This window comes from Gaeumannomyces tritici (genome assembly GCF_000145635.1).
Source record: "Gaeumannomyces tritici R3-111a-1 unplaced genomic scaffold supercont2.4, whole genome shotgun sequence".
Classification (NCBI taxonomy): domain Eukaryota; kingdom Fungi; phylum Ascomycota; class Sordariomycetes; order Magnaporthales; family Magnaporthaceae; genus Gaeumannomyces; species Gaeumannomyces tritici.
Window position 1 is genome coordinate 225,312 of NW_008804548.1, and position 24,675 is coordinate 249,986.

At 58.3% G+C, this 24,675-nt stretch overlaps 11 protein-coding genes across 11 annotated transcripts; 3 read left to right on the forward strand and 8 right to left on the reverse strand.

Moving 5' to 3' along the window:
- Positions 1-90: 90 nt before the first annotated feature.
- On the reverse strand, positions 91-665 carry GGTG_07484 (hypothetical protein; the record flags this gene model as incomplete). Its single annotated transcript, XM_009225308.1, has 2 exons — positions 385-665; positions 91-273 (listed from the first exon to the last, which is right to left on the reverse strand). The coding sequence occupies exons 1-2, from the start codon at positions 454-456 to the stop codon at positions 91-93; spliced, it is 255 nt and encodes an 84-aa protein (XP_009223572.1). The 5' UTR covers positions 457-665.
- A 1,770-nt stretch (positions 666-2,435) lies between these two features.
- GGTG_07485 (hypothetical protein) lies at positions 2,436-2,792 on the forward strand (the record flags this gene model as incomplete). The annotated part of the gene is made up of 2 exons (XM_009225309.1): positions 2,436-2,466; positions 2,662-2,792. 2 exons carry the CDS (start codon positions 2,436-2,438, stop codon positions 2,790-2,792), a joined length of 162 nt encoding a protein of 53 aa, XP_009223573.1.
- Positions 2,793-3,082: 290 nt separating this feature from the next.
- On the reverse strand, positions 3,083-3,568 carry GGTG_07486 (hypothetical protein; the record flags this gene model as incomplete). Its single annotated transcript, XM_009225310.1, has 1 exon — positions 3,083-3,568. One exon carries the CDS (start codon positions 3,566-3,568, stop codon positions 3,083-3,085), a length of 486 nt encoding a protein of 161 aa, XP_009223574.1.
- A 744-nt stretch (positions 3,569-4,312) lies between these two features.
- GGTG_07487 (hypothetical protein) lies at positions 4,313-8,605 on the reverse strand. The gene is made up of 2 exons (XM_009225311.1): positions 7,997-8,605; positions 4,313-7,929 (listed from the first exon to the last, which is right to left on the reverse strand). The coding sequence occupies exons 1-2, from the start codon at positions 8,446-8,448 to the stop codon at positions 4,548-4,550; spliced, it is 3,834 nt and encodes a 1,277-aa protein (XP_009223575.1). The 5' UTR covers positions 8,449-8,605; the 3' UTR covers positions 4,313-4,547.
- An 82-nt stretch (positions 8,606-8,687) lies between these two features.
- On the reverse strand, positions 8,688-10,615 carry GGTG_07488 (hypothetical protein). The gene has a single exon (XM_009225312.1). The coding sequence runs from the start codon at positions 10,124-10,126 to the stop codon at positions 8,747-8,749; it is 1,380 nt and encodes a 459-aa protein (XP_009223576.1). The 5' UTR covers positions 10,127-10,615; the 3' UTR covers positions 8,688-8,746.
- A 280-nt stretch (positions 10,616-10,895) lies between these two features.
- On the forward strand, positions 10,896-13,393 carry GGTG_07489 (hypothetical protein). The gene is made up of 3 exons (XM_009225313.1): positions 10,896-11,530; positions 11,597-11,853; positions 11,933-13,393. Exons 1-3 carry the CDS (start codon positions 11,462-11,464, stop codon positions 12,852-12,854), a joined length of 1,248 nt encoding a protein of 415 aa, XP_009223577.1. The 5' UTR covers positions 10,896-11,461; the 3' UTR covers positions 12,855-13,393.
- GGTG_07490 (hypothetical protein) lies at positions 11,050-15,479 on the reverse strand. The gene is made up of 2 exons (XM_009225314.1): positions 14,086-15,479; positions 11,050-14,000 (listed from the first exon to the last, which is right to left on the reverse strand). Exons 1-2 carry the CDS (start codon positions 14,617-14,619, stop codon positions 13,353-13,355), a joined length of 1,182 nt encoding a protein of 393 aa, XP_009223578.1. The 5' UTR covers positions 14,620-15,479; the 3' UTR covers positions 11,050-13,352.
- Positions 15,271-16,110, forward strand: GGTG_07491 (hypothetical protein). Its single transcript, XM_009225315.1, has one exon. It carries the CDS (start codon positions 15,285-15,287, stop codon positions 15,783-15,785), a length of 501 nt encoding a protein of 166 aa, XP_009223579.1. The 5' UTR covers positions 15,271-15,284; the 3' UTR covers positions 15,786-16,110.
- GGTG_07492 (hypothetical protein) lies at positions 15,840-20,467 on the reverse strand. The gene is made up of 5 exons (XM_009225316.1): positions 20,186-20,467; positions 19,274-20,118; positions 18,910-19,189; positions 17,866-18,841; positions 15,840-17,783 (listed from the first exon to the last, which is right to left on the reverse strand). Exons 1-5 carry the CDS (start codon positions 20,300-20,302, stop codon positions 16,051-16,053), a joined length of 3,951 nt encoding a protein of 1,316 aa, XP_009223580.1. The 5' UTR covers positions 20,303-20,467; the 3' UTR covers positions 15,840-16,050.
- A 417-nt stretch (positions 20,468-20,884) lies between these two features.
- GGTG_07493 (hypothetical protein) lies at positions 20,885-22,576 on the reverse strand (the record flags this gene model as incomplete). Its single annotated transcript, XM_009225317.1, has 2 exons — positions 20,885-21,340; positions 21,469-22,576. The coding sequence occupies 2 exons, from the start codon at positions 22,574-22,576 to the stop codon at positions 20,970-20,972; spliced, it is 1,479 nt and encodes a 492-aa protein (XP_009223581.1). The 3' UTR covers positions 20,885-20,969.
- A 489-nt stretch (positions 22,577-23,065) lies between these two features.
- Positions 23,066-24,465, reverse strand: GGTG_07494 (hypothetical protein). The gene is made up of 2 exons (XM_009225318.1): positions 23,914-24,465; positions 23,066-23,784 (listed from the first exon to the last, which is right to left on the reverse strand). Exons 1-2 carry the CDS (start codon positions 23,928-23,930, stop codon positions 23,331-23,333), a joined length of 471 nt encoding a protein of 156 aa, XP_009223582.1. The 5' UTR covers positions 23,931-24,465; the 3' UTR covers positions 23,066-23,330.
- Between the last annotated feature and the right edge of the window lie 210 nt (positions 24,466-24,675).

Sequence of the window (24,675 nt, forward strand, 5' to 3'; positions counted from 1 at the left end):
TGCAATCTTGGCAAACCTTCGGTGGCTGCACTACAACCGCTTCTTTTTGGGAAACCGTCCTGCTGTCTCTTGTCTCTCTGGCTGGACATGCTACCAAACATGTAGGGCAATATGCATAGCCAGTCCCTCAGCTGACGCTGGTGCCTTCTCGCCTAGATCTGCCCACGCCTGCCTGGTCACTTCCAGCGCATATGGCTCAAAGCCACGAGTCTCGTCAAAGATGATCTCATAAGGGGTTTTCGCGAGGAGCGTCTGCATCCGACACTCGTCCCCCTCTTTCGTAACCTTCCGTCAATGCGCCGACACATTGATAGTCAGCTCTCGACCCCTCTACAAAAAACGCAGCACCGCCTGTCGCTATATTTTGTCGCGGCTATTACTTACACCGTCTGCGCCGCCGTGCCGTGTCTCCTCTACTGTAGAAGATCCCCAATCCCACCCCCAGCCAAGCTCCATGTGTATCTATTATCGAGTTCACTGGTCGGCCAGCCACAATATGTAACCGCTCCCCGAACAGCCACGAAACGTTCTCAGTCGGGTCGCCATCGCCGCCTATCTCCCTCTCGGCGTCTGCCTGCCGGGGGCTGTGCCAGCTTTCACGATCCTGACGCTCTATCCAAGTTACAGACCGTCATGCTAGAAGACCGGGACAAGGCCGATAAACAACACATCTAAGTACCCACCACAACAGCCACTGTGTCTCCAAGTGCGGATTTCGCCATTCTTCCGGCCCAAGCCACTCTCCGCGAGGCGTTTCTGGGCTTCCACGTGGCCTTGTTCGTTGTGACCTAGCTGAGTGCTGCTGCCGTTGGGTTGGGCGAGTAAAGAATGGTCTGCTTCCCGCATGCCTGCCAGTGAATTCGCTCTGGAAAATTTACTACGCAAACATCATCAGCGGCTGTGTGATGTGGGAGAATCCAACTCAATGTCAAATACGTCCGTCCTTAGCTGCGCATCCCAATCCTCCAACCGCATGGCGCCGGTATTCCGTCATCAGGGAATGTCTCCTAGCCACTGCAGCATTTAATAGCATCAGGGTAAGTCAGTGCACCCCATGTCGGCCCACCCCCCATGATCGCCCACTTTGTACGTTTCGATTAACACCAACCCAACTGCATTTAATTGCAAATTTCTACCTTTATTTAAGCAACCTCGATGCAAGACGAAACTGATTCCTGATTAAATTCGTCCGGGCTTTTAAATGCATTATCTCCCTTTTCCAGAACCTTACCCCTTTTCGCTGCAACCCGGTGTATATCCACAAAGGCCTCGTTGGGATTCGCGGCCACCCTTTTCCTTTTGCGAGGCTGTAATGCCTCCAATTGGCCTTCCAATTGCTTGATTTTTTGCCGGGCCTTAGTTAAATCGTATTTATGCCCGTTGTAGCCTTTTTAAAGCTTTTTAAAAAATAATTATATTGTAAAGCTTACGGGAAGGCGGGCTTTAATAATGCTAATTTGGGTGGCCAACTTTTTCGATTGCTTGGGGGTTTTTTATGGCATTTAAAACGTTCGGGATAAAATCGTTAAACGTTTTTTGGCTTTATTATTTTTTGCAAATTGTTAAATTTGGGTTTGCTGGCTATTTGGGCCACCATTAAAAATAAAGCGGCTTATAAAGGGTTTGGCTATATTGCGAGGTTACAAACCGGAAGCCCGCCACCCCGATAAAATTATATAAAGGGTTAAGGCTACGGATCGTGCGTAGTAATAAGCGGTTAAAAATTGGCGCTTTTTTATTATTGTTAAGCAAGTAAATAAGGGTTTAAACCCGATTTCCTTTCGGTATGTTTATTTAAAGGGGCTAAACACGGCAAGGTCGAAAGGCTGCAATACGTAAGACGAATGGGCAAATAAATAAAGTAAAAAAATGTTATTTTGGAAGCACAAAAGCATAAACTTTGTAGTAACGTGCAACCCGTACCCATCCAAAATTAAAAGGCGAAAAGCAGGAAAAAAAAGCTTGGTGCAAGGGATAAAAACCTTTTGCAGCCATTTTAAGCCCGTGCAATCGTTGGTCCAACCGTTATTTGTAACAATAAATTTTTACTTTTGGAAAGGAGCTAAATTTGCAAAAAACCATTGCTTTTGCACGCTTTTTCCTTTAAAAATAATAAAAAAAAGCAATAATACCCCCGTAGCCGAAATGCATTCGATAAAAAAGGGTTAAGTGCGTAACCCAAGGTCCTTACGTTGCAAGGCCCGGGCCCCAGCGAGGCTTAAAACGATCCCGTTACCGGTTCTTCCCTTTTGCAAGCCACTTTCGTTGGCGTTATACGTATTTTCCGGCTTGATTTGGGCCATTTCCGGTATTTGCAAGCGCTGCCACCACTTTGTTATAGTTGCAGTAATAGCCCTTTAAACGCGTGCGTTTTTTATCCGCCGGGCCCTCCCGGCTTTAATTTTTGGATACCGGCTTAAAAAACGCTGTAACCAATGCTTCCCAAGCGGTGGGGAAATTCCTTCGGTGCGTATAATATCGTTGGCAAAAAACCGGATTTCCGCATGCGTTGGTGGGAGGCCTAAAAAGTCCTATAATAAAATCCAATTAGCCAAGCGCTTTTCCTGCTTAAAAGCTACACGCTGATACTCCTTTTTTGCCTGCCGGATAAGTAAGCGGCCTTGTAAACGCCCGCGTAAGGTTGACACCGGTATCCCATAGAGCCGAGCAGCCCGTCGGATTCCGCCCTTTCCCTGCAACGCAGTGAGGGCTCGCTCGACGTCTTCTTCTGTATATCTCTTCTCCAGCATTTAGGCATTAAAATGCAGAAAAAAGTAAGGAAAACGGATTAGAATTGATAGAAATAAAAGGGCGGGAGTACTCTAAAAGATTCCATGCTGTGGGCCTACAAGGTGGGCGATCATGGGGGGTGGGCCGACATGGGGTGCACTGACTTATCATATTCAAGCTAGCACAGTCAAGCAATGAGGCTAAAATAATATTTGTATTCCCATTCCTCGTCCGGATTGATGTTCTCTTTCGAGGTGGCTGCTTCCTGTTCCTCCACCTCTTCCTTTCCATTGAATGTCGCCGACAAGAAATTATGCTAGTGCATGACGAGCATCAGCAGACGGTGCGAGGCTCAACCAAGCAATACAGCCAGGCCCGGTGCGCCCAGGGCTAGCATGCAAGCGACCGTCTCTCGCCCTGCGCCAGCGGTGACGGGGGGTGTCCTAGATGGCCTAGGGGTCACTCCACCGCCCGTTCCGTTCATCGGCGGCGTCGGCTTCGGACCGCCTGTTCCGGTACTGAACGGAGGGCCGCCGCCTCTAGTGTACCACGTCGTTTTGGCGTCGGCGATTGGGTCTGGAGACCGGGTTGGCGGGCGAGAGTAGCCGTTGTTTCCGTCGGGGGGCGTCATGGGAGTAGACTTAGTCGTGTGCGTCTCGGAGGGGCACACGGTAACCGTGTGTGTGATTGTTGTACGGGCAGCAGAGGCCGATAAACTAGAGTATGGGAGTGAGGATGTGTCGGGCTCTGTTCTTTGGTCTCTCTCTAGCAGATCTTCTGCCGCTGCGGAAACCACAAGGACCGTGGCAAGGACCAGGAGAGTGTGTCTGGGCCACATCTTGCGTTGCCCGACTTGTGGGTGGTGATTGTGTCCTGGGTATGAGCAAGCGAGGTCTGCTTTGAGAGGCGATCAGGAAACGGGCCAAGAAGCCAGCTTTATAGCGAGGAACAGGGGTAGGTCCGGTTGTAGGAATGTTATTTGTTGAAGGAGAGGCTTTAACGGGCGCCAAATGATTGCTGCGAATGGTGCAAAGCACGCTGGGCTACTTCAATATGCTATGCCTCCTAGTCATCGAGACAGTCGGACGAGGTCCAACTCTGGATGCAAACCAGCCTACCCTAGAACCCTCGATTTACGCTTGGAATCGTTTCTCTCCACAGGCGCAGCCATATCGTAGGGGCCAGTCAATGCCGCTTCTTTTTCCCAAGCCCATACAGATCATGGGCCACGGGCATCAGAACGACTCGGAGCAGCCACACGAGGGTGCCCAATTCAACGCCCAGATTGAATGCCCCTGACTGCATGTAAATCTGGTCAGGATTTCTTTCGGAGAAAATGGTTCAATTACTGGGATGGAGGACCTTGAAACGGGTCTCGAGGCAACCTTGCATGGCCTGGTATCCTCCCATGCCGCTTCATCTCCCCCAACGAATGTCAGGAGAGGCGCACGTCCCAATTGAGCCGGCTCTCCAGTGGGCAAGCTACCTCTATCTACGAGCACGGCGTGTGTGTATATGGTGATGATATCATTGGCATCGGCTCAGGCGTTAACCAGTCACAGGAAGCAGCACAGTAAAACTTCCCAGCCAGGACAAGTAAAACTGCGGCACCGCTGAATATGATTGCGGGAGATTTTATTGCAAGGGGCCGGCTGCCGGACCCGACAAGCCGCTCCGACAGCAGCGATGGATGGTAGTTCAAGTGCCGAAGCTTCTTTTCTTCCCCCTTTGCGCTCGTCGCCTAACTGCTGTGCTGTACACAGCTCACAATCCATCTTCCCCTTCCCGTAACCGCTTCTAACTAAGCCTCCTCTTTTTCACACCTCTTCATACCCCTCATACCCTTCATCCTCTTCATCTTCTTCATCCTCTTCATCCTCTTCATCCTCTTCATCCTCTTCATCCTCTTCATCCTCTTCATCCTCTTCATCCTCTTCATCCTCTTCATCCTCTTCATCCTCTTCCCGCTCTTCATCTGCCCATCTTCCCCCCCATTCCTCACACGGTGTGCAGATACCCAGCCTCCTCCGGAGCTCCCGCTTTCTATCCAACAATGGCCCCTTTTCCAGTACGAGCCTTTTGACAAGAAGATCCAGTGCCAGCTCCAGATCCGGTGGGATGGAGACTTCGGCTACCATCAATTCCCCATACTCGCCCCCGGTGCGGTTCTTGGTCCACATGCCGCCATCCTTCATGCTTTGCTCAGCAAAACGTGCCAGCCACAAAGGAGTCCCGTCCAAAGAGCCATCGAACGGAAGGGGGTAAACATGTGGACTCCGCAGCAAGTTGTAAGCTTCTGAGCTCCACGAGGAACGCTCACCCGGCCGTATCCTCGCCACTGCGACTGGCCGGCTGGTGCCAAACCCTCTTTCCATCACTCCCCCTGGTTGAAGGAGCTCATCCAGCTGGGGGATATTCGCTTTCTCCCAGATCTGCACCATAATGGCGATCAAGGTCGATGCCGGACATGCCAGCACCAAAGTAGTGACGGTTCGTCCTGATACCTGGCCGACACTATGGAGTTGGAGTTCATATTCGCTGGCGAAAACTGCTAAGGGCGCGAGGACACAGCGCCCGGAGGACACGATATCGAACTGGATAGCAATATGCACTTCCTCTTTTAGGTCGGCTCCCTTGGCAACCAAAAGTTGAACAAACTCCAGGAAAAGTCGCGCATCATTCTGGGTGGTGGAGAAACCACAAAAATCGGCCCATATCGATGACACCAAGGCTTTAATGGGCGTTTGTACCACGATAATCTCCTCGCGGTCCATTTCGCCTTTCCCCGGACAAGACCCACTCCATGTTGCAGAGGCTCCCATATGCAGAAGCTTTCGCATCGCAGAGAGTCGAGCATCAAGGTCGACACGGGAATCGCGCCGGAGCCTTTTCAAGGTACAAAGCGAAATAAGAAGTTCCGATTGTGTTCGAACGTCAAGGTTCCGGTCTTGGACGATCTTGAGGATCATGTCCCAGATGGCCACAAAATCTAGCCAATCACATTCGCCGAGCAGGATCCAGTACTCATTTTGACGCCGCACAACTTCCTCAAAGCCCACCAGGAATAGCAGCCCCGGATACCGCCGCATGTGGATGTTATCGTCTGGGAGTGTGTGGGGGGTGGTGATATAACCATCGTTGAAAGCCCGCTCGCATTGTAGGAGGAGTTGGGTTTGATCGCCCGCCAGACGCTTGGCGCTGAGGCCATTCGAGGAAAAAGCGCTACAGATGATGTCCTCGATACTATAGGGCATATTGCCTATGGGACCCGTCCTGCACCCGGGAGGCAGGAATGCAGACGGGCTTTTGAACAATCTACACTCAGCGAGTCGAGCCTGAGCAAGACGTAGATTTTCATCCCATCCCGAAAGTGAGTCATTGTCGTTGTTCAGGATTTGTCGCCCTTCGGCTGTGTCGAGGAGAAAGTCTTGTGCTGTTCGATGCAGGAAAAACACCTTGGATTGATTGATGTACGGAACGAGCCCATCATACTCTTTGCCATGCCACGGTAGCAAGATGAAGTTGCGATCGTCATCCGTGGGTCCGACTTGTTTCTCAGGTGGTGGGCACTGGAGAAACCCGGCACAAGTGCTTTCCAGTTCCCGCCGCGTTGCCTTGCATGCCTGGATTAGAAAGTTCGCGGGGGCGTTTGTTGGGATGTCGAGCTCGAGGAGACGTTTGTGCGCGTCCCCGTTCGTTGCTACCATGTAATGAAATATGTTGAGTGGTTCAAGCCAAACATAAGGACCTGCAAGGGCCAGCCTCAGGTACGAGGCTGCGATTCTTCGGCGATGCGGGGTTTCGATGTCGGTGCGGGCCCACATGTCTTTGTACAGTTCCAGGAGATCCCCTGGCAGACTGGTTATTCGGTGCCACAAGTCCTCCAAGGTCTCACCACGGTGGAGGGCATCTGTGAGTGTCGTGATGGTGAGACACAGCCAAAGGAAGACACCCTCAGCCTTTTCCACGAGCTCGGCCACAAGCCACTCCCTAAGGGAATTGTGATTCGATTGGGGATGGAATGGCAAGTTAGGGGTGATGATGATCTGATAGTCATGTGGAATAACCATCTTATCATGGCCGTACTGCCGAAGATCCTCCAGCGTAAGGTGCTCGAGGCGCAACTGCGGGTAAGCAGCCAGCCTCCGCAAGAGAAGAGGCTCTCGACGGGACCCTAAACAAAGCTTGAGCTTGCCAACTTTTCCATATCGCTCCCTGAGCTCCTCGATGAAATGGAGGAGCTGAAGTGTGCCGTCCTTAGGAAGCACCTCATCGAGACCGTCAAGGAAGATAACGACAGGCGAAGGATATTGGCTCATGACGTTGTACAGGGTACTTGTCAGCTCCTCGCCTGACCAGTCGGTATCGGCGCTCTTTCTGCGTATAGACTCATGGCCTTGGAGAACCCAGTCCGTAGACAGGGGGCTTTCGGAAAAAAGCTGGTGCAGCAGGGAGCACTGAAGGCCTCGGACGCTTTGTTGCATGTCATTTCCAGGCCTCCAGAAGAAGTGCGATATGACCACAGCTGCTTCAGTGTTCCACGATCTGAGGTGCTGTTGTGTCTCGGGTTGGGCCATGAGATACTTCATCAGCGTGGTCTTCCCTGCGCCAGGCTTGCCGCTGACCCAGTAGGTCGTTTCTGTTGACCTGAGCCAGTCCACAAAACTGTCCCAAGTGATCTTGCTGCCACTCCCTTCTGTCTCGCCGTCTTGGCTTGCTTCATCGGTGTCGCCGTCTTGGCTTGCTTCATCGGTGTCGCTTCCGTCCTGCACTGTCTCCCCGTCTCGTCTTGCTTCATCGTTGTCGCTTCCGTCCTGCAGAACCCAACGAAAGGTTCCTGGGTGCGAGGATGCGACGAGGGAGCGCCTCTCGTTCATTCGAGGGAAGGTCAGGCTTTGTAGTAGCCGCTCCCTCTTCGCCTCCAGTGCGGCAGCGTCCTCTCGTCGAGCCACGCCGCAGAACGCCAAATCCATGTGGGTTTTGATGGAGGCCCCGACCTCATCGGTGCTTTGTGTGACGTGGGTCTTGGTGGCCTTCTCGCCCTTCGCGATCTCCCTGACGACGTGCTGTCTGGTTTTGTCGGCTTCGGCAGATACATAGAGCGCGGCATCGCGTCGCCCGTTGCGATATTCGTCGACAAAGGCGCGCAGGTCACCGCCAACGGACGATACGCCGGTGTCTGTTCTTCGCGACCTCTCACTGCTCAAAGTTAGCACACCCAGCATCCCACGATCCCAGACTGATTGGGTACACGGGGGAAGCATACTAGATCTCGGTCAGAAGTCCCGCCTGCAACTGCTGCTCGGCTTCCCTCAAGTTCTTTTCGAGTTTCTCCAATCGCTTCCTCCTCCAGAACGTCTTCGCCACAGTTTGCATGGTCGCGAACACCTGGCTCTTCGTCGGGCGCCCTCTCAGGAAGTTGACCTCTTCCACGAGGTCGCGCGCTGCACGGTGAATCTTTATGGCGAGATCAACGATTCGCTGGTCTTGAGGGTCGTAATTCTTCCTTCCTCCCTCCCCTGTGGCGTTGGTGACGCTAGTCGAAAGGATCTGGTCCGAGAGGGTTACTAGAAATTTGCCGTTGTCCCCCAGCGTCGGATCAAGTTCGCCGTCTTTGTACAGTTGCCTCGCCAGCTGAACGGTCTTGATCCCGATCTCGATCACCTGCAAGATGTTGCATGCCAGCCCAAGGGCCGCGATCGGCTCCAACCCGGACATTGTGCTTGCTGGAGCGGTTCTCCCAGTTGGGGAACCATGGGGGGGAATCAGGTCGAATATGGAGAGGAGGCGGGGCAGTCTGCAAAAGAAATGGTCAGGCTGCGGCTGGTCTTGGAGGGAAGCCCAACGGGCATGCACCTCGTAGCCTATCCCCTTGAGTTCTGCCTAATTTCATAACCTGCGCCGTGAGGAAGCAGTATTGGCCGACGATTTTGTCACATTTTCCTTATATGCATACATCCTTATAAACGGTTTCGTATTGAGACATCAAACTTAGGTAACAACACACTAAATTATTTCACAGGTCCCTCCATTTCCCAGATGCCTGCCTTTTCCCTGGCTTGCCGTAGGAGCTGCTACTCGCAGTGCCCCGGTCCGGCAGCCACTTCCCCGCGACTGTGTTCTCGTACGAGAGCTGGGCGAGCGTAAAGGTGTGGAGCTCCGACACCAGCACGGTCGAGTTCAGCACGACGATGCGGTGCGACATCGCGTTCTGCGTCGGCAGCGCGTTGTACTCCTCGCCCTTGATGGCCGAGACCGCGTCGTCGAGCGCCACGCGGATCAGGGCGTCGCCCGAGCTGTTGCTCAGCAGCGACGTGGACAGCAGCCACAGGCCCGGCCCGGCCTCCTTGGTCGTAGCGTCGGCGACGTGCAGCAGGCCGGCCTTGCGGCCGATCTCGGCGGGCTTCTTGAGGCTGAAGAACTGCAGCGCGCCCGTCTCGGACACGACGCGGCCAAAGGTGGCGGTGCCGCCGGTCGCGTTGCCGGCCAGGCTGAACCAGACGCCGCGCAGGGGGCCGGACTCGATGGTGGTCATGCCGACGGGGTTGTTGCCGACGGCGGGCGGGATGGGCAGCTGCGCCGTCTCGCCGCTCGTGACGTTGATGCGCATGATGGAGGACGCGGCGTCCTGGGTGACGTAGATGAGGCCCGTGGACGGGTCCTCCTTGATGAAGACGGGGCTGTTGAGCGACGGGTACAGCTTGGGGTTGCCGCCGTCCAAATCGGACGAGAAGACGTAGTAGCCGCCGTCCTGCTTGGACGCCACCTTGAGCCCGGCCCAGACGCGGCCCTTGATCTCAAAGACGCAGTGCGGGCCGTTGCCTGGCTGGGGTATGTCGATGGTCGTGACCACAGTCGGCTTCTCCTCCAGGCTCTTGCGGCCGGCGTCGACGAGCAGCAGCTTGTTCTCCCACTGCAGCGACATCCAGACCAGGCCCGGCCGCTTCTCCGACGGCCACATGCCGTGCAGGCCCGACTTGTCGTCCTTGCCCATGGGGAACGAGCGGAGGTCGAGCGGCTGCTCCGTCTTGGGGTCCAGCTGGATCTTGACGAGGTGGCTGTTTGACATTTGCGACAGCACGAGGAGGTCGGTGCCGGGCACACGGGCGAACTCGTGCGTCTCGGTCGCCACGGGGAGCTGGTACTCGGTGATGCGGCGGCTGGGGATGGAGCCTGCCGCGTGGGCGCCGGGCAGCGAGACGCCGCCCAGCAGGGCCACCGAGAAGAGGTTGAACAACATGTGTGATAACGGCATGGTAAAAGTGGGCGATGGTCCGCTCCTTGAAGCCGTTGCGATGCCGACGAAGGTCGAGCGTGAGACAGGATCCGGCGCGGTGACTGTGAGGTGGGGAGCCAGGCCTCCATGATGTTGCACCCAGGGAGGGATCTTGTGCATCTTATACACACCCGAGTCACCGCCGAAGCTACGGGCGCAGGGGTAGGTTGGACTACATCGCCAGCTGCATGCCGTAGCTCCACGCTTCTGCGAGGCCTGACTGTCGATCAGCGCGCCATTGTGATCGTGGCGCCGGGATCGTCGCGACTGGGCGCGTCGCAATTGGACATGGATACCGCTAATGTTACGCTCGGGGCTGTACGGTCACATGAAGTTTTTTTGGTCTCTCGCCCTATTTTTGACCACGGCTGGACAGTTGTTTTTTCGGACCCGGCTGGGATGGCACCTTGAGCCATTTGGAGGTTCCTTGTAGACCCGCCAGCGATGTCATGTCGACCAGAGCAGCGACTCGTGCCGGCACGGTTTGGTCCAGCCCTTGTACCTGACACCGCTTCTGCTGATGAATGGATGCCTATATGGATCAGCCACTATAATACCCCGAGGACCAGCTAACCTAGCAGCTTTTAGGCCCGAAAAGGCCCGTTCTAGGCGGGTATATGCAGATAAAGTGCAGTGTTCTTCCAAGCTCAGTCGCCAGCATCTGTCCAGCTGGGCTACTGCGGGCTGACGTAATGTAGGGGGAATAGCTGAAGGACTCGGTTCTCGCCGCTACTAGGTCTAGCAATCTGCACATTTTGCAACGGGATAGCCTCGCTGACGTCACCCGAACTGACGTGAAGGCCTTCAGCTTGGACAAGAGCACAACGGACTGAACAAGACGGGGGGGTTTTTTAGGTTTTTTTTTACATAATTACATAATTACATAAATCGCTCGTTCTGTACCGCTTGACTTCTCGTTTATGCGTCAACACAGCCTTCCTGTTCAACCACACCGGCGGCAGCCTCCACGCAGTCTAGTCAGGCGACCTCGTGGAAACCAAGCACGACGTTGTCGTCCAGCAGGCAAAAGCCGAGCTCGTCGTCTTCCTCGTCCTGGCTGTCTTCTTGCTTGTCGTTGTCGGCGCCTCGCAGTTGGGCCCCACCCTAGAGCCGGTGCTCTCAGGTCGGCTGGCGCGCATGCCCCGCTCCACCAGCACCGCGCCCGCCGTGGCGCCCTCGACCTAGAACAGCATGCCACTGATCCCGACGTCGCCTACCTGCCCGGCTTGCCCATCTGCAATCACGACGACGGTTGCATGTAAAAATCCACGTTAGGCAGCGACATCGCCTGGGCCATTTGCCAGGCAGCAGTGAAAACATTGATTGATCAAGGCAGACAGCTACCAACAACCCGCTTTCTCGCATCACCTCCAAACTCCCATCACACACACGTACTTTCTCTCCACGAATCCTCTGATTGCCATTCCGTCCCCGTTCCCAAAGGAACGCCCGACCATGTCGTCCCCCGCTGCCGCCTCGGCCTTCGCTAGCATCAGCGAACTGCTTCTCCTCGTGGCTGAAAATGTAAGATAGACAGGCATTTCATGCAATGTCACCCTCTCGAACCCCCGCTGTTGACGAGGTCACCAGTTGGACCGCGACACGGCCCTCTTCGCCCAGCTCTGCCGCGTCAACCGGCGGTTCAACGCCATTTTCAGCCCGTTTCTGTACCGCGCGTGCGACATCCGGACCACTGGCAGGATGTCTGGGCCGCGGACATGCTCGCATCTCGCCCACACCAAGAGCTTCTCGCTCAGGTTACCTGACAATTCCGGCGATTTCAACCTCGACGATGTGGCCTCGGCCCCCGAGTTGATCAGGAAAATGCCGGCATTGGAAACTTTTGAGTGAGTATGCCCACGCCTGGTGCTATTGCGGACGTAGATGCATGTCGGAACTACGGATGCTGATCCCGCCGTCACGAAGATGGGCGGGCCAACCCCTACCGCATGATGCCCCCCAAGCTCTCAAGTCGTGCCAGAATCTCAAGTCTGTCCACATCACGTATCCGGAAGAGATTGAAGGGGATTACTTCGAGCTGGCTGAGTGTGATTGGGACGTCAACGAACAAGGCTGGAAACCTGGAATCGACAAGTATTGCAGCAAAAAATCTCTCGAATATAGCCGCCTATTCTACGCCCAGGATCTGTCCACCCTCGCTGGCCTGGAGTCCCTTGTCCTCGAACACATCTACGGTAACATGCATCTGTGGGAGCGCCACCTGGTTCAGATTCTCCGGAACTGCCCAGATCTCCGCAAGCTCGGCCTGTCCGTAGCCAGGCAGGCGATTGTTCGCTGTGGTGGGAACGGAAGCTGGGAGATGTGGGGCTTCCTTGACCGCCTCTGTGATGCCTACAGCCTCTCGCCCGGAGGATCAGCACCGACGACTTCGCTGCAGCTGCGCTCCCTTGGAGCCGGAACGGGGGTGTACGTGACGGAAGCGACCTCGATCGACAAGCTCACCAACCTTTCGCTCCTCGAGGAGGTCGAGCTTGACGTCGGCAACATCTGGAACGGGAGAGGAGTTGAACACTATGTGTTCGAGGTCGAGGAAACGTACGTCGTCAACTATGAGCTTCTCCTCTCGCCCGACGCCTGCCCAAACATGCGCAGGATTCGCCTGAGCCACATGGGACGCAGAGCTTTCGACAATCTAAAGAACCTCCACAGAATCAACCAGGACTTTCTGCGCCGGCTTGTCGTCGAGGTCGATAATAACAACTGGTCGGAGCACTGGTTGAAGGAGTGGATCGACCTGACCTTCCCGGGCACAACCCCAACGGGATGGGTGTGGAAAGGGAAATCGTTGATACTCTATCCTATGGACACGCCAAGCGAGGACTGGTGACGTTCCATGCAGCACAAGATGCGGCTGGCCAGTCCTGCAGATGTATGGCCTTGAAAAGGGGACATGTTCCGCAGAGTGCTGGCGTATTGGGACCGCGCCGCGGCGGTCTTGCCTCCCGCTCCCTCTCTCCCTCGAGACTTCCTCTAAAGTGTGCTCTATCAAACCCATCTTCCTCCCGGCCGCCGCCGGCTTACGCCGCGCTCGCCATCCTGCTCGGATCGCGGCTTGTGTGGAAGCGCGCGTGCGGGAGCATAGTCGGCGTCGGCTTCAACCGGTCCAATCCGGCCTTCAACACGCCGAACTACAAGGCCGGTGACGGGCGCCCGGACGGGATCCTGGTCAAGATGGTGCTCTGTGTGAGCGGCGCGGATGTGTCCATGGTGGTTTGACAAGACTTGAGCGGGACACGCACCCGTCGTATTATTTGAAGGCAGCCGCGAATATCGATACAGCCATAATTTATACTTGGAAGCCGATGCACGTATACTCCACTCCCCTTCAGGTCCCCCTGCCCCTTGCAAACTTTTCGTTCCCAGCCGTCTCGACCCTGCTAGGCCTGGAATCGACACCCAGCTCGCGGGCGACCATGGAACCCTGCATCTCGTGCATTTCCCTCATGTGCGCGGGCGCCTCGTGCATGTGCGTCGTGTACGGCGTCGGGGCCTCGAAAGCGGTGGCGCCGGCGCTGCTCTGCGGCGAAGGCTGTTGCTGTCCGTACGGCGGCGTGAATGGGCTACCGCTCTTGGCGTAGAGTTCGGCCTGCTGGTACTGCCCCTGTTCGAGGTACGGCTGCTGCTGCTGCTGCTGCTGCTGCAAGGTCCCGCCGGCGCTGCTGCCCGGCTTGTAGTAGCTTTCCGTGCCAATGTCCCCGCGCCGCGCCGCCTTGCGCCGCCTCCAGAAGAAAAAGGCGAGTATGCCGATGAGGGCGAGCGCGCCGATGGTGGCACCGACGCCGATGCCGGCCGCTGCGCCGCTCGAGAGCCCGGTGGATTCCTGCTGCGTGGATGAGCCGGACCTGCTGGCGGGGTCTGTTGGGGAAGCGGGGGCGTTGTTGGGACTCCCGCTGGTGCTTGTGGATGTCGACCGTGTCGTGCCCGATGAGGATGAGGATGAGGACCGCGTTTCTGTGGCAGCGGGAACTGGTGTCTGAAGATGACGGGCTTCATTTTTAGCAAGGACCGAAAGACAGACGGTCGGGTTCAAGACACCGAGAGCGGTCACAGGCACGCACATTAGAGTAGATGGTGGAAAAGGCACCGTCGTCGACGGCTTTGCGGCTGGAAAAGACCCAGTGTTGAGCGACGCGGGCGCCAACCTTTTGGCCGTTGATGGTCTCGCCTTCTATGTCCGAGTTGAGAAAAACGGCATCGCCGGGGTGGACGTCGAGGGCGTAGCCGGTGCCGTTGCCAACGTTCTGGATCTTCCAAGAGTTGATGCCGTCGGACCTGCTCCACCGCGTGATGGACCACTTCTGGCTGTCGTCGGAGGTAGTGCGCGTCATGCAGGCGCGGGTACGCATGGGGTGGATCTCGTCCGTGTTGTAGCAGGCGGCCAGCTGCTGCTGCACGCCCGTGCTGGAGCTCCGCAGCAGGTAGCGGTCCTTCTCGCCGTCGACGGGCTGGAACTGCCACATGTTCTGGCCGCTCCAGACGCGCATGCCGCCGCCGGCGATGGTCTGCAGCGTGTTGTCCAGCGGCTTGGTGCCGTTGTCCACGCGCGTCTCCGAGATGGCGTACCACGCGTTGGGGTCGATCGAGGTGGCCATGGCGGGCAGCTGCTGACTGTGAGGGTGCTTGGTGTCTCTGTATCCTCGCGGTACACTTCCCCGATATCTGGCGCCTGGCCAAGATGGTTATCCGAAATGTCGGTGACGAGCGGGGCGTGACAAAAAGAGAATGGGATGGGAAGTTTTAATCAAGATCAGAAGTCAGGAAATAAGCAATGGGTGTCCCAAGCATACTAACGCTTGAGAGAAGAGTGGGCAGGCCGTCAGCAGAACAAGCAAATCTAGCAAACCCAGGAACCTGGAAGGAAGCGGCTTAGTGAAATCCGACCGCCCCCTCCTCTGCAGAGCGGCTCACTGCGACAGCTCTGGGGGCCCAGGGGCAGCACCCAGGGGCAGCACCCAGTGTGTTTTTGCCGCCAGAGATTGCGCCTCACAGCACCGAAGCAAGCCAGGCCGTTTCGTCAACATCTCGAAGGCCGATCACTGGCTGACCGGCACTGCGCCGCATCGCAGGATTGCAGCTGCGGCCCATTTCTGGCAGGGATAGGCGGGCATTAGACGCTTGGAAATTGAGGGAAACACCACCAGGGCGGCGTGGCCAATGAGGAGCCGATCAGCGCCCCACCCGATGCAAGGCCTTACGCCAAGCGCGACCAGGCATGCTTAACATCCGTGTGTCGCAAAAAAATAAACGGCACTCTTCAATGTTTCCTCACTCAATCTCACTGCTACGGACAAAAAAAAGAGAACTCCAACCGACGACAGGCACAATGGAGGAAGCCACCAAGAAAAAGCGCCCCACCATCAGCCGGGAGCAGAGGCTGCGGATCCTGGCTGTCGTCGAGTTCCTCAGCGACCACAAGATGACGTGCAACCACGGCGAGATCTTCCGCTGGGCCGGGGTCAGCAAGGGGTCGGGCTGGCGCATCCTGGCCGAGAACCGCACGCTGCCGTCCATGGCCGACCACCCCAACTACCCGGACCGCCGCGGCCGCAAGCGCATCTTCACTGACGAAGACATCGGCAAGATGGCGCGCACCGTCGAGGAGTACCAGCGCGACGGCCGCCGCCTCAACTGGGAGCAGCTGCCAGGCGCCGCGGGCGTCGACAAGCAGGCCTCGCGCGAGACGGTGCGGCAGGTGATGAAGAAGGTGGGGGTTACGGGCTCGCTGTCGGGCCTGAAGAAGGCTGAGGAGGGAGCGTGAGGGAGAGGGGGGTGTGTGTCAGACGGACTGTTTTTATTTGGGCGGCGTAAGGATGATTTGAATTTGGGGGGCGTTCGTCGGGTTTGGATTTTCTGGGGTTCACTGGCATGAATTTCATGGGGAGATTGAAAAGACCATCCGCGTGGGTTGCCCCACCAAGATATTCCCCCAAGAGCCTTGCAGCAAGTCTATCAAGGAGGAAGCTCTACACATTACAAAATTTCCTACATGTACTCATATTTAACAGCCCAACCAACCATGCTCTTCAAACCTTGCGGTCCAGGCTCTGCCCCTCGCACATTTTGGCATACATGCCCCCCTTGGCCAACAGTTCATCGTGCGTGCCGGCCTCCTCGATGCGCCCGGCGTAAAAGACACATATCAGGTCGGCGTCGCGCACCGTCGACAGCCGGTGCGCCACGGCGACCGTGATGCGCCCGCCCGTCCGCGCCGCCGCCGCCAGCGCGCCCTGCACCACGCGCTCCGACTCGGTGTCGAGCGCGCTGGTCGCCTCGTCGAGCAGCAGCACGCGCGGCTGCCGGATCAGCGCCCGCGCGATGGCGATGCGCTGCCGCTGGCCGCCCGACAGCTGGCTCCCGCTGGTGCCGCACGCCGTGCCCAGCCCCTCGGGCAGCGAGCAGACAAAGTCCCACGCGTTGGCCGCCCGGAGCGCCGCCTCGATGGCCTCGTCCGACGCGTGCTGCTTCTCCGATGCCGCGCCCGCGCCCTCCACCTCCTCGTCGGCCACGTCGACGCCAAACGCCACGTTCTCCCGGATCGAGCCCGGGTACAGCGTCGGCTCCTGCTGCACCAGCGATACGTGCCGCCGGTACAGGCGCGGGTTTAGCCGCCGCAGGTCGTCGGCGCCGTCGATGCGGATGCTGCCGCGCATCGGGTCGTAGAAGCGCTCCAGCAGCGCCATGACGGTCGACTTGCCGCACCCGGACGCCCCGACCAGCGCCACGAACTTGCCGGGGAGCACCTCGAGCGACACGCCGCGCAGCACCTGCGCGTCGGGCCGCAGCGGGTACGAGAACCGGACGCCCTGCAGGTCCATGCTCGAGACCTGGTCGCGCGGCCCCTTGTCCCTGTTGTCGTCGGTCTCGCGGATGGTGGGCTCGAGCCCGCGCAGCCAAAAGTAGTAGTTGACGGCGTGCAGGCCCTTGGTGAAGCTGCTCGAGTAGGTGAACATGATGCCCGCCTGCTGGCCGGCGAAGAAGACGCCGTAAAAGGAGACGAAGAACTCGTAAAAGGTCACCTCGCCGAACGACATGAGCCGCGACCCGTACCAGAACCCGAGCGCCAGGATGAAGTACTCGACGGCCTGCGTGAAGGCGTAAAAGGTGAACATGCCAAACAGCGACGGCGTCAGGCCCACAATAGCATCATCCAGCTCGCGCGTGTACTTATCGAGCACGACGCGCTCGATAGCCAGCGACGACACGGTCCGGATGGCCAGGATGGCCTCGGACGCGATGGAGGCGCTCTTGGAGTAGCGCTTGTCGGCCTTGACGTCCATGCGCGACTCGAGCCGGATGCGCACGTAGCCGGCCGCCATGAGCGGCGGGATGCCCGCGAAGAAGGCGACGAGCCCGAGCTTCCACGAAAACGCGATTCCGAAAATGCTGGAGGCGATGACGGTCAAAAAGGCAATGATAACGATGGCGATGTTGAAGCCCATCAGCTCCAGCGCGGCCTGCGGCTCCGAGTCGAGGCGCGACGTGAGGGCGCCGACCGTGTTCTCCTCGCGGTCGAAGAAGCGCAGGTCCTGGCGCAGAAACAGGTCGAGCATGTCACGGCGCATCTGCCGGTTGATCTCCTGCGCGATGGTGTTGGTCGTCCACCCCATGATGAAGTAGGCGATGAAGGCGCCCGCCGACAGTACGATGAACATGGAGGCCAGGAAGTTGCCGTTCTTTTGCGCCGCGGCGGGGTCGGTCGTGTTAAACACGTCCAGCGTCTGCGCCAGCAGGGCGATCTGGGCCGGGATGACGCTGGCTGTTTGGTTCTCGGACGTCAGCTTCCGTTGGGATAACCCATGGACCAAAGGAACGAGGAAGCAAACCCAGGGAACACTTACTAGCAAGGAGGCAGTCCACGGCGAGAAACACATACCACCACTTGAGCTGCTTGGTGGCCATCATCAGCCTCCAGATGGTCCTCACCACGCCCGCCTTCTTGTACAGCCCAAAGTCCTCGCGGCCCTTGAGCGACTCCATGTGCTGGCGCTCCGCCGTGGCGTAGCGGACGATGGACTGCGTCGGCGCCGGCTCCTCCCCGTCCGCCGCCGCAGCAGCAGCAGCAGCAGCACCGCCCTCCTCGGCCGGCCCGGCCTCGGCCTTGCCGTCGCTGGTGCTCGTCGTCGCGTCGTCTCCGTCCCGGCCCTCGTCAGCGGCGTCCTTGACGAGCGTCTGCGCTCGCACCATGCGCGCGTACGTTCCCTCGTCCTCGCCGCGCGCCACCAGCTCCTCGTGCGTGCCCTGCTCGACGATGCGCCCGCCCGCCATCACCACAATGTTGTCGGCGGCCCGGATGGTGGCCAGGCGGTGGGCGATGACGACGGTGGTACGCTCCCGGCTCGCGGCGTCGAGGGCCCGCTGCACGATGGCCTCGGCGTGCGGGTCCAGCGCGCTCGTGGCCTCGTCCAGCAGCAGGATCTTAGGGTCCGACACGATGCTGCGCGCGATAGCCACGCGCTGCTTCTGCCCGCCCGACAGCAGGCCGCCGCGCTCGCCGATGCGCGTGTCGTAGCCGTCGGGCAGCTGCGAGACGAAGTCGTGCGCAAAGGCCGTGCGCGCCGCCGACTCGACCGCGGCGCGCTGCTCGGCGGGGGACGCGCGTTCGAGCGGGGTGCCGACGAGGCCGCTGGCGATGTTGTCGAAAACGGTGCCGTTGAAAAGCACGGGCTCCTGCTGCACGAGGCGGGCGTTGGTGCGCAGCCAGTTGAGGTTGAGCGTGTCGATGGGGCGGCCGTCGAGCTTGATGGTGCCGGACTCGGGATTGTACCACCGCTCGATCAGGCCGATTATCGTGCTCTTGCCGGAGCCGCTGGGTCCCTGTACGCCAAGGGCGGCGTCAGCATCAGGGGGTTGGATCACGGGACAGGCATGGGCAGGCGACTTACAACCAGGGCGGTCACTTTTCCGGCTGGGATGTCGAGCGTAAAGTCCTTGAGAACGTGGACGCCAGGTCGGGTCGGGTACGCGAACGAGATGCCCTCGATTTGCAGGGCCCCCACGGTGTCGGTCGGCTTCTCGCCCGAGTCGTCAAACGGGTTGATCTCAGAGACTCGGTCGATAAGCGTGAAGAGCTCCGCGGCCGCTGAGGACGCCCTGCTGAAGGCGACGCTGGAGGGCGCAACGGTGGTGAAGGAGAGAGCGGCATTGATGACACAGAGGAGGACGCTGATAATCCGCATACGGTTGTCAGCTCAAGTTGAGACGATAAAAGAGTGAGCAAGACAGCAAGGGTAGTAGAAAAGCACTCACGTAAAAACAACACCGACATCGCTGACCTCACCCTCGGTGATCATCTTCAGCCCCTGCCAGAAACTAAGGCCGATGCCGAGGTAGATGATGGTGTACTCGCCGCTAAACATGACGCCGTACAGCCAATTCTTCTTCCTACCGAGCCCCACGACCTCGTCGAGGTAGACGTCGAAGCGGCGCATTAGCCGGGCGCGCAGGCCAAAGGCGTGCACGTTGCGGGCGCTGCCGAGTATGGTCTCGGCAAACGCGGCGGCGCGGGCCTGGACGCCCAATATCTCGGTCTCGACCCCGCTGTCGACGGCGGCGACGAAGCCGATGACAAGCAGCATCGACGGCGCGATGCACAGCACGATGAACGTCAGCTTCCACTGCGACGCAAACGCGATCGCAAACGCGGCCACGAACGTGCCCATGGCGGCAGCGAACGTGCCCAGCTTCTCGCCGATGCCCGACTGGATCAGCTTGCCGTTGGAGGTGGCCTGCATGGACACCGAACCCGCGGCGCCGCGGTCGAAGAAGGCCACCTCCTGCGACAGCGCGGCGCGCAGGTAGGCGGCGCGCAGGTTGCGCACTACGTGGTGGCCGCTGTAGGTCGACAGCGCCGCGTACAGGTACGTGCAGGCGAGGCGGCCGACGCCCAGGTAGACGAAGCGCAGGCACATGGCGGCCGCGTCGGCGCGGAACCGCTCGGGCGTCGAGGCGCCGACCACGTAGCTGTTGAGGATGGTGACGAACTGGCCCAGCACCAGGTTCAGCAGCGCCACCGCCGCGCCCGCGGCCAGGGCGGCGACGAGAGCCACCGACAGGATGGCATAGTCGACGGGACGGGCATAGGTGAAGATGCGCTGCGTGATGTCAGCCTCTTTGGTTTCATCTCACTTTTGTTATTCCCCTTTTTGCCCCGCAACTCACCGTGAAGCTCTTGAACCCGCCCGCATGGCTCCCCGTCTTTTTCTCTTCCTGTTGTGTGTTTGCCTGCTCCTCGTTTGGTGGAGATGGCGGCGCCTTTTCAGGACTTGTCGTGTCCATGGTGCTTTTGGAATGCGACGTCTCACGAGCCTGCCAACATTACCAGTGACAACAAACGATGAATCGTTTTCTTGTAGGGATTATATAGGATGGCGAAGGCAATCCACTGTGGTGGGACGAAGACGCAAATCTCGGTTCTAGGGTGCCCCCAGGCCGTTGGCAAGAATGACCCAGGAGACGGGTCAATGCTTGCACCGACGGGGCGTCGCTCGATCAAGACTGCCGCGGCAGAATGGCCCGGAATTCGCCCTTTGCCGCGCCGGGCGCAACAAAGCCCCCGACTTGGCACGCGTTGTGGGCACAAAGGCCGCTGATTTGATAGATCCAGCACTCTTACTCTGCCGGGCGCGCGGTGGGCTTGGCACTGATTTACTGTGTACCCGTCACACCTAGTGCAATCCCTCAACCGTCTCGTTCCATTGGGATGGGGGCAGCGGAGGCGGCTCCGCTGGGCCTTCCGGGCCTGGGATCCACGGGCGGCCGCGCGGTTCAACTGTCGTCAGGCGTGCGTGTGCGTTCCGGGGCCCGAGGGCCCCGAATCGACGCCATCCCTGTCTAGTCATCTTCACCAAAACACAGCCATGGGCACAGACGGTCGGTACTCATTTCGTTACTAGGTAGCTTCATCCGGGTCCCACGTCTCGCCTTATTTTGGCAGGTGTCGCCATCACATCCTCCTGCAAGCCCCAAAGTCCAGAATCATTGCGGCTAAGATCGGAAAGCTGGCCGCAGTGAGGGTGAAAACCAAAACCCCGGACACTACGGTCTTGGAAAGAAGTATTTTGCCCCTGCGCTGTCCTAATATCGGCCTCCCTTCCAACTCACCAACGGGGTCTACAGTGCATATAAATGAAAACGTGCCATATACGAGCCAAAGCATGACCAGAGCGCGCTCCGCCATATTGCTTTGTCCAGGCTGAGCCCGCGAGATGCCAATTATCGCGATGAGTGGCACAGCAGCACCCACGAGGATCGTCCACCCGAACAGACGGAGCTCCGAAATCGACCCAAGGAAAGGTCCGCGATGCTCGCACATCTCTATAGTTGCGCACCTTCGGCATTAGCTTACAGTGCCGCCCAAATCGCAGCCAACAGGCATTTTCCAACCGCTTTTTCCGTTCGTGACCGGCAACCATTTTTAAGGGCAGGAAGTAAGGCAGATTTACCCTTATGAAAAACTTGCAGGCGCTCGTCGGCGGACGGCCCGAGGCGCGATATGACTCCCGTCACCTGGAAACGCTTCTTGGCCTCTGATCCTGCGGCTTCCAGACGCCGCTCCAGGTCATCGAGTCCCTGGGAACCGACGATGTAGGTGCGATCGTACTCAGGGCACGCAAGGCTTGCGAGCAGGTTGAGCAACGTCATCCAGGCGTAGGGCGCCACACTGAGCCCATACGCCGCATATCCGAACCGTTCAAGCTGGCTACCCTGCGCCTGGTAGAGGGTAGTGACGCTGAATATAAGCTGCAGTATCGAGACGAGGGCCTTTGTGACGTTGAAGTGGCAGCTGAGAGCGATGGTTTCCTCATCGCCCTTTTCGAACTCGGCGTCTGGCTGCACCATTACCAAGTCGTATCCTTCAGGCAGCTCGCAAATGCCGTGGATCTTGGAGGAAAACTTGTTGTTTTGGCTGGTGTAATCAGAATCTACGGTATTGTAGAGGAGCGAATCGAACGAGCCCGAGACTTGTTGCCAAGACTCACCTTCTTTTGCACGGAGCGGGCCGCCCCGGCCCCCGACGTGCCCTGCGGGTGGCTCGGGCAGCAGCACCCCCATCTCCACATCCTTCGATGCTTCCCCGTCTGGCATCCCCGCTTTCTGGGACTGGCCAGCGCCGGCCTTGACAACTGCAAAGAGCGCGCCAGCGCCCGCCGCTTTCTGCAGGCTGCTGCTCCTTATTCCGCCCCACCGGGGCTTGGATATGCCTCGGAGTATGGTCATCAAGGCCAAATGCACACCCAAGGAGGGAATCGTCAGCGCTTGCAGGATCATCGCAATGGTGCTCGCGGTGCTCTGTCCAGGCCTGCTGATGGTCGTGGCCGCATGGGCGAAGTGGTTGGTCGCGAAGAAAAGAAGGACGTCGGTCCACTCGGCTGGACGGCAGAGAACCCTGCAGTCCTTGCCGTCAATTCTGAGGCCGGGGATGCTGGGGATGCTGCCCGGGCATGCCTGATTCGTTGGGTTGGTGTTGTTGGCCCGGGTGACTTGGGCTTTGGCCATACATGCTAGGAGGAGGGCAAAAAGGAAGAGAGATCTGAAACTGTTGGCCACCATTGCGGATTGCTACTCGGCTTGTTTGTTCAATAGTTGGTCACGACTGTGCTGGGAAATACCTACATGGGAGAGGATGACAGGGCGAGGGAGAGATGAGAGTGAAAATGAGAGAGGGAGACATAGCAAGAAGGGACATATAAAAAGAAGACGGCGAAAAGAACAAGGGGCTCGGAGAGGTGAAAGCCTAGAGCGGTGGCGACAACTGCATTTTTTGTTACCAAACCCGCTTCTACCATTGATGTGGCCCCTAGCTCGCGAAACGTGGGACTAAAGGCGCCACAAGAAACAAAAGACCAATGCCGTTCAAACTAGGTCGTGGTCTCGAAATCTAGGCTCAAAACAGAGGGGCACGGGATGGGACGGGATGGTTCTCGACCATCTTCCCAGCAGGGCTATCGAGAGCCCGGTCATGCGTGGCATGCTTGACATCGAATGCCCCCAGGCAGGGGCCACGTAGACGCATGAGGAAGGTGCAGCCGCACAAGGAGTGTCACGGAATGGCTTGCGAGGTGCTACCAAAAGTCTGCTGTCCTATTATATAAGTGAGTAAAGGCGCTTGGAACCGAGCCTGCTCATGCTATAATGCTTCCCGAGTCAATCATACAAACCAAGAGCCAAAGGGAACAGAAGGTCCCCTTGGCTCGCGCCTGTCCAGAAAATGCATCCGCTGTTGGAACGTGGGATAGACAATGATGCTTGAGAGCCTAGGAAAATTAAGGAAAAGAGACAAAAGGCACCGACTCCACCGCCCCCGTTATAGCCGTATGTTGACGTCGAGGCAGTCTATGCGCCACTCCCTCCTCCCTAACAGGCTCCTCAGCCACTCCATGCCCAGGCCGGTCCATTCTGCGCGGGCCTTTGCGGCGTGGTCGGCGGCGGCGGCGGCCAGCGATGCGGCCGTGGTGTTGAGCAGCTCGGCGGCCACGGCGCCGGCGGCACACAGGTCGTCGCGGCAGGCGGAGAGGGCGGACGAGGCGTTAGCGGCTTCGGGCGGCGGCGCGACGAGGGCCGATGAGGGGCGCGACTGGAACCAGTTGGTGGAGAAGTCGAAGAAGCAGCGGTCGCTCCAGTTGCACGACGTCATGAACAGGATCAGCAACAGGAACGAGCAATACCCGCATGGCCTGTTGAGGAAGTATGTGCAGACGAAAAACAGAAAGATGAAGGCCGGCGAGGCGTTTGTAGGGATGAAGAGCAGCGGGAGCCAGCTGTGGATGGACGGACAAGTCAGCGCTTTCTGTGCGGGCCATAAACAAGAGGACGCCCCGCCGCCCACTGGTTCGTGGACGGGGCCGCAGGGCAGAGTGCCTGCTTCTTTGCTTTTGCGAGTTGCGCACCTGCGAAGGCAAAACATGGTGGCGACGGGTGCAGGCGCCAGCCGCAGGGCCAAGGCGGTGGGAGGGCGAGCAGGAGGCCGTCGACTGCGAGAAGCGACAGCGCGGTGCGATGGCGGGAGCGAGGAGCAGCTGTAGGCTTCTTGATCGCAAGCAGCGACAACGGGGCCGCGCACCTGCTATGTGGACGTCCGGATAGAGTCGCGGATCGAGGTAAAAGGGGCTTGGAGCGATGGGCGCCTCCTCAGGTGCTGCCGGGTCTCGCGCCAGGGACGAGGGGTCTTGTGCCTATACAGGACAGCGCCCGCTAGGGCTCTTGGTGGCCTGGTAGGACTGTTTGTGAGTCGCTGGTTGCCCACGTTAACGATGTTGCTGGGCACAGCCAGACAAGAAGCCAGACAAAAATGGTCGGCTTCTCCCGGGTTTCTAGCTCGACCTAGGCCCGACTCAGAGTGACGGCCATCTCGACAATGGCTGGGATTTCAGCATCCATGCCGAGTCGAGTCTGCCGCGAGCCCCGTCGCTGTGATTAGCTAAGTCGAATCGCTGTGAAGTGGAGTCCCCCGGCTTTGCTGCAATCCGATCGGGCACAGCCTCGGAGCCTTGGGCACGCAGGGCCGCTGTGATCGAGGCGCACCGTGCGCAAAAGAACCGAGATCCTGCCACACCGTTCCAGTACAGGCAAACCGTGCAATTGCGTACCGTATGTAATACAAGCAGCATCAAGTAAGCGAGCACTGTAGGAAAACCTAGCTCAACGGATTG

Bases quoted from the DNA above. Each gene is read 5' to 3' on its own strand.
- GGTG_07487 (XM_009225311.1), bottom strand. From the start codon at position 8,448: ATGTCCGGGTTGGAGCCGATCGCGGCCCTTGGGCTGGCATGCAACATC. The intron at 7,930-7,996 runs GTATGCTTCCCC...AACTTTGAGCAG, and splicing joins GGACTTCTGACCGAGATCTA to TGAGAGGTCGCGAAGAACAG.
- GGTG_07488 (XM_009225312.1), bottom strand. From the start codon at position 10,126: ATGCACAAGATCCCTCCCTGGGTGCAACATCATGGAGGCCTGGCTCCC.
- GGTG_07489 (XM_009225313.1), top strand. From the start codon at position 11,462: ATGTCGTCCCCCGCTGCCGCCTCGGCCTTCGCTAGCATCAGCGAACTG. The intron at 11,531-11,596 runs GTAAGATAGACA...CGAGGTCACCAG, and splicing joins TTCTCCTCGTGGCTGAAAAT to TTGGACCGCGACACGGCCCT. The intron at 11,854-11,932 runs GTGAGTATGCCC...GCCGTCACGAAG, and splicing joins CCGGCATTGGAAACTTTTGA to ATGGGCGGGCCAACCCCTAC.
- GGTG_07490 (XM_009225314.1), bottom strand. From the start codon at position 14,619: ATGGCCACCTCGATCGACCCCAACGCGTGGTACGCCATCTCGGAGACG. The intron at 14,001-14,085 runs GTGCGTGCCTGT...CGTCATCTTCAG, and splicing joins TTTCCACCATCTACTCTAAT to ACACCAGTTCCCGCTGCCAC.
- GGTG_07491 (XM_009225315.1), top strand. From the start codon at position 15,285: ATGTTTCCTCACTCAATCTCACTGCTACGGACAAAAAAAAGAGAACTC.
- GGTG_07492 (XM_009225316.1), bottom strand. From the start codon at position 20,302: ATGGACACGACAAGTCCTGAAAAGGCGCCGCCATCTCCACCAAACGAG. The intron at 20,119-20,185 runs GTGAGTTGCGGG...GACATCACGCAG, and splicing joins GCGGGTTCAAGAGCTTCACG to CGCATCTTCACCTATGCCCG. The intron at 19,190-19,273 runs GTGAGTGCTTTT...GCGGATTATCAG, and splicing joins GATGTCGGTGTTGTTTTTAC to CGTCCTCCTCTGTGTCATCA.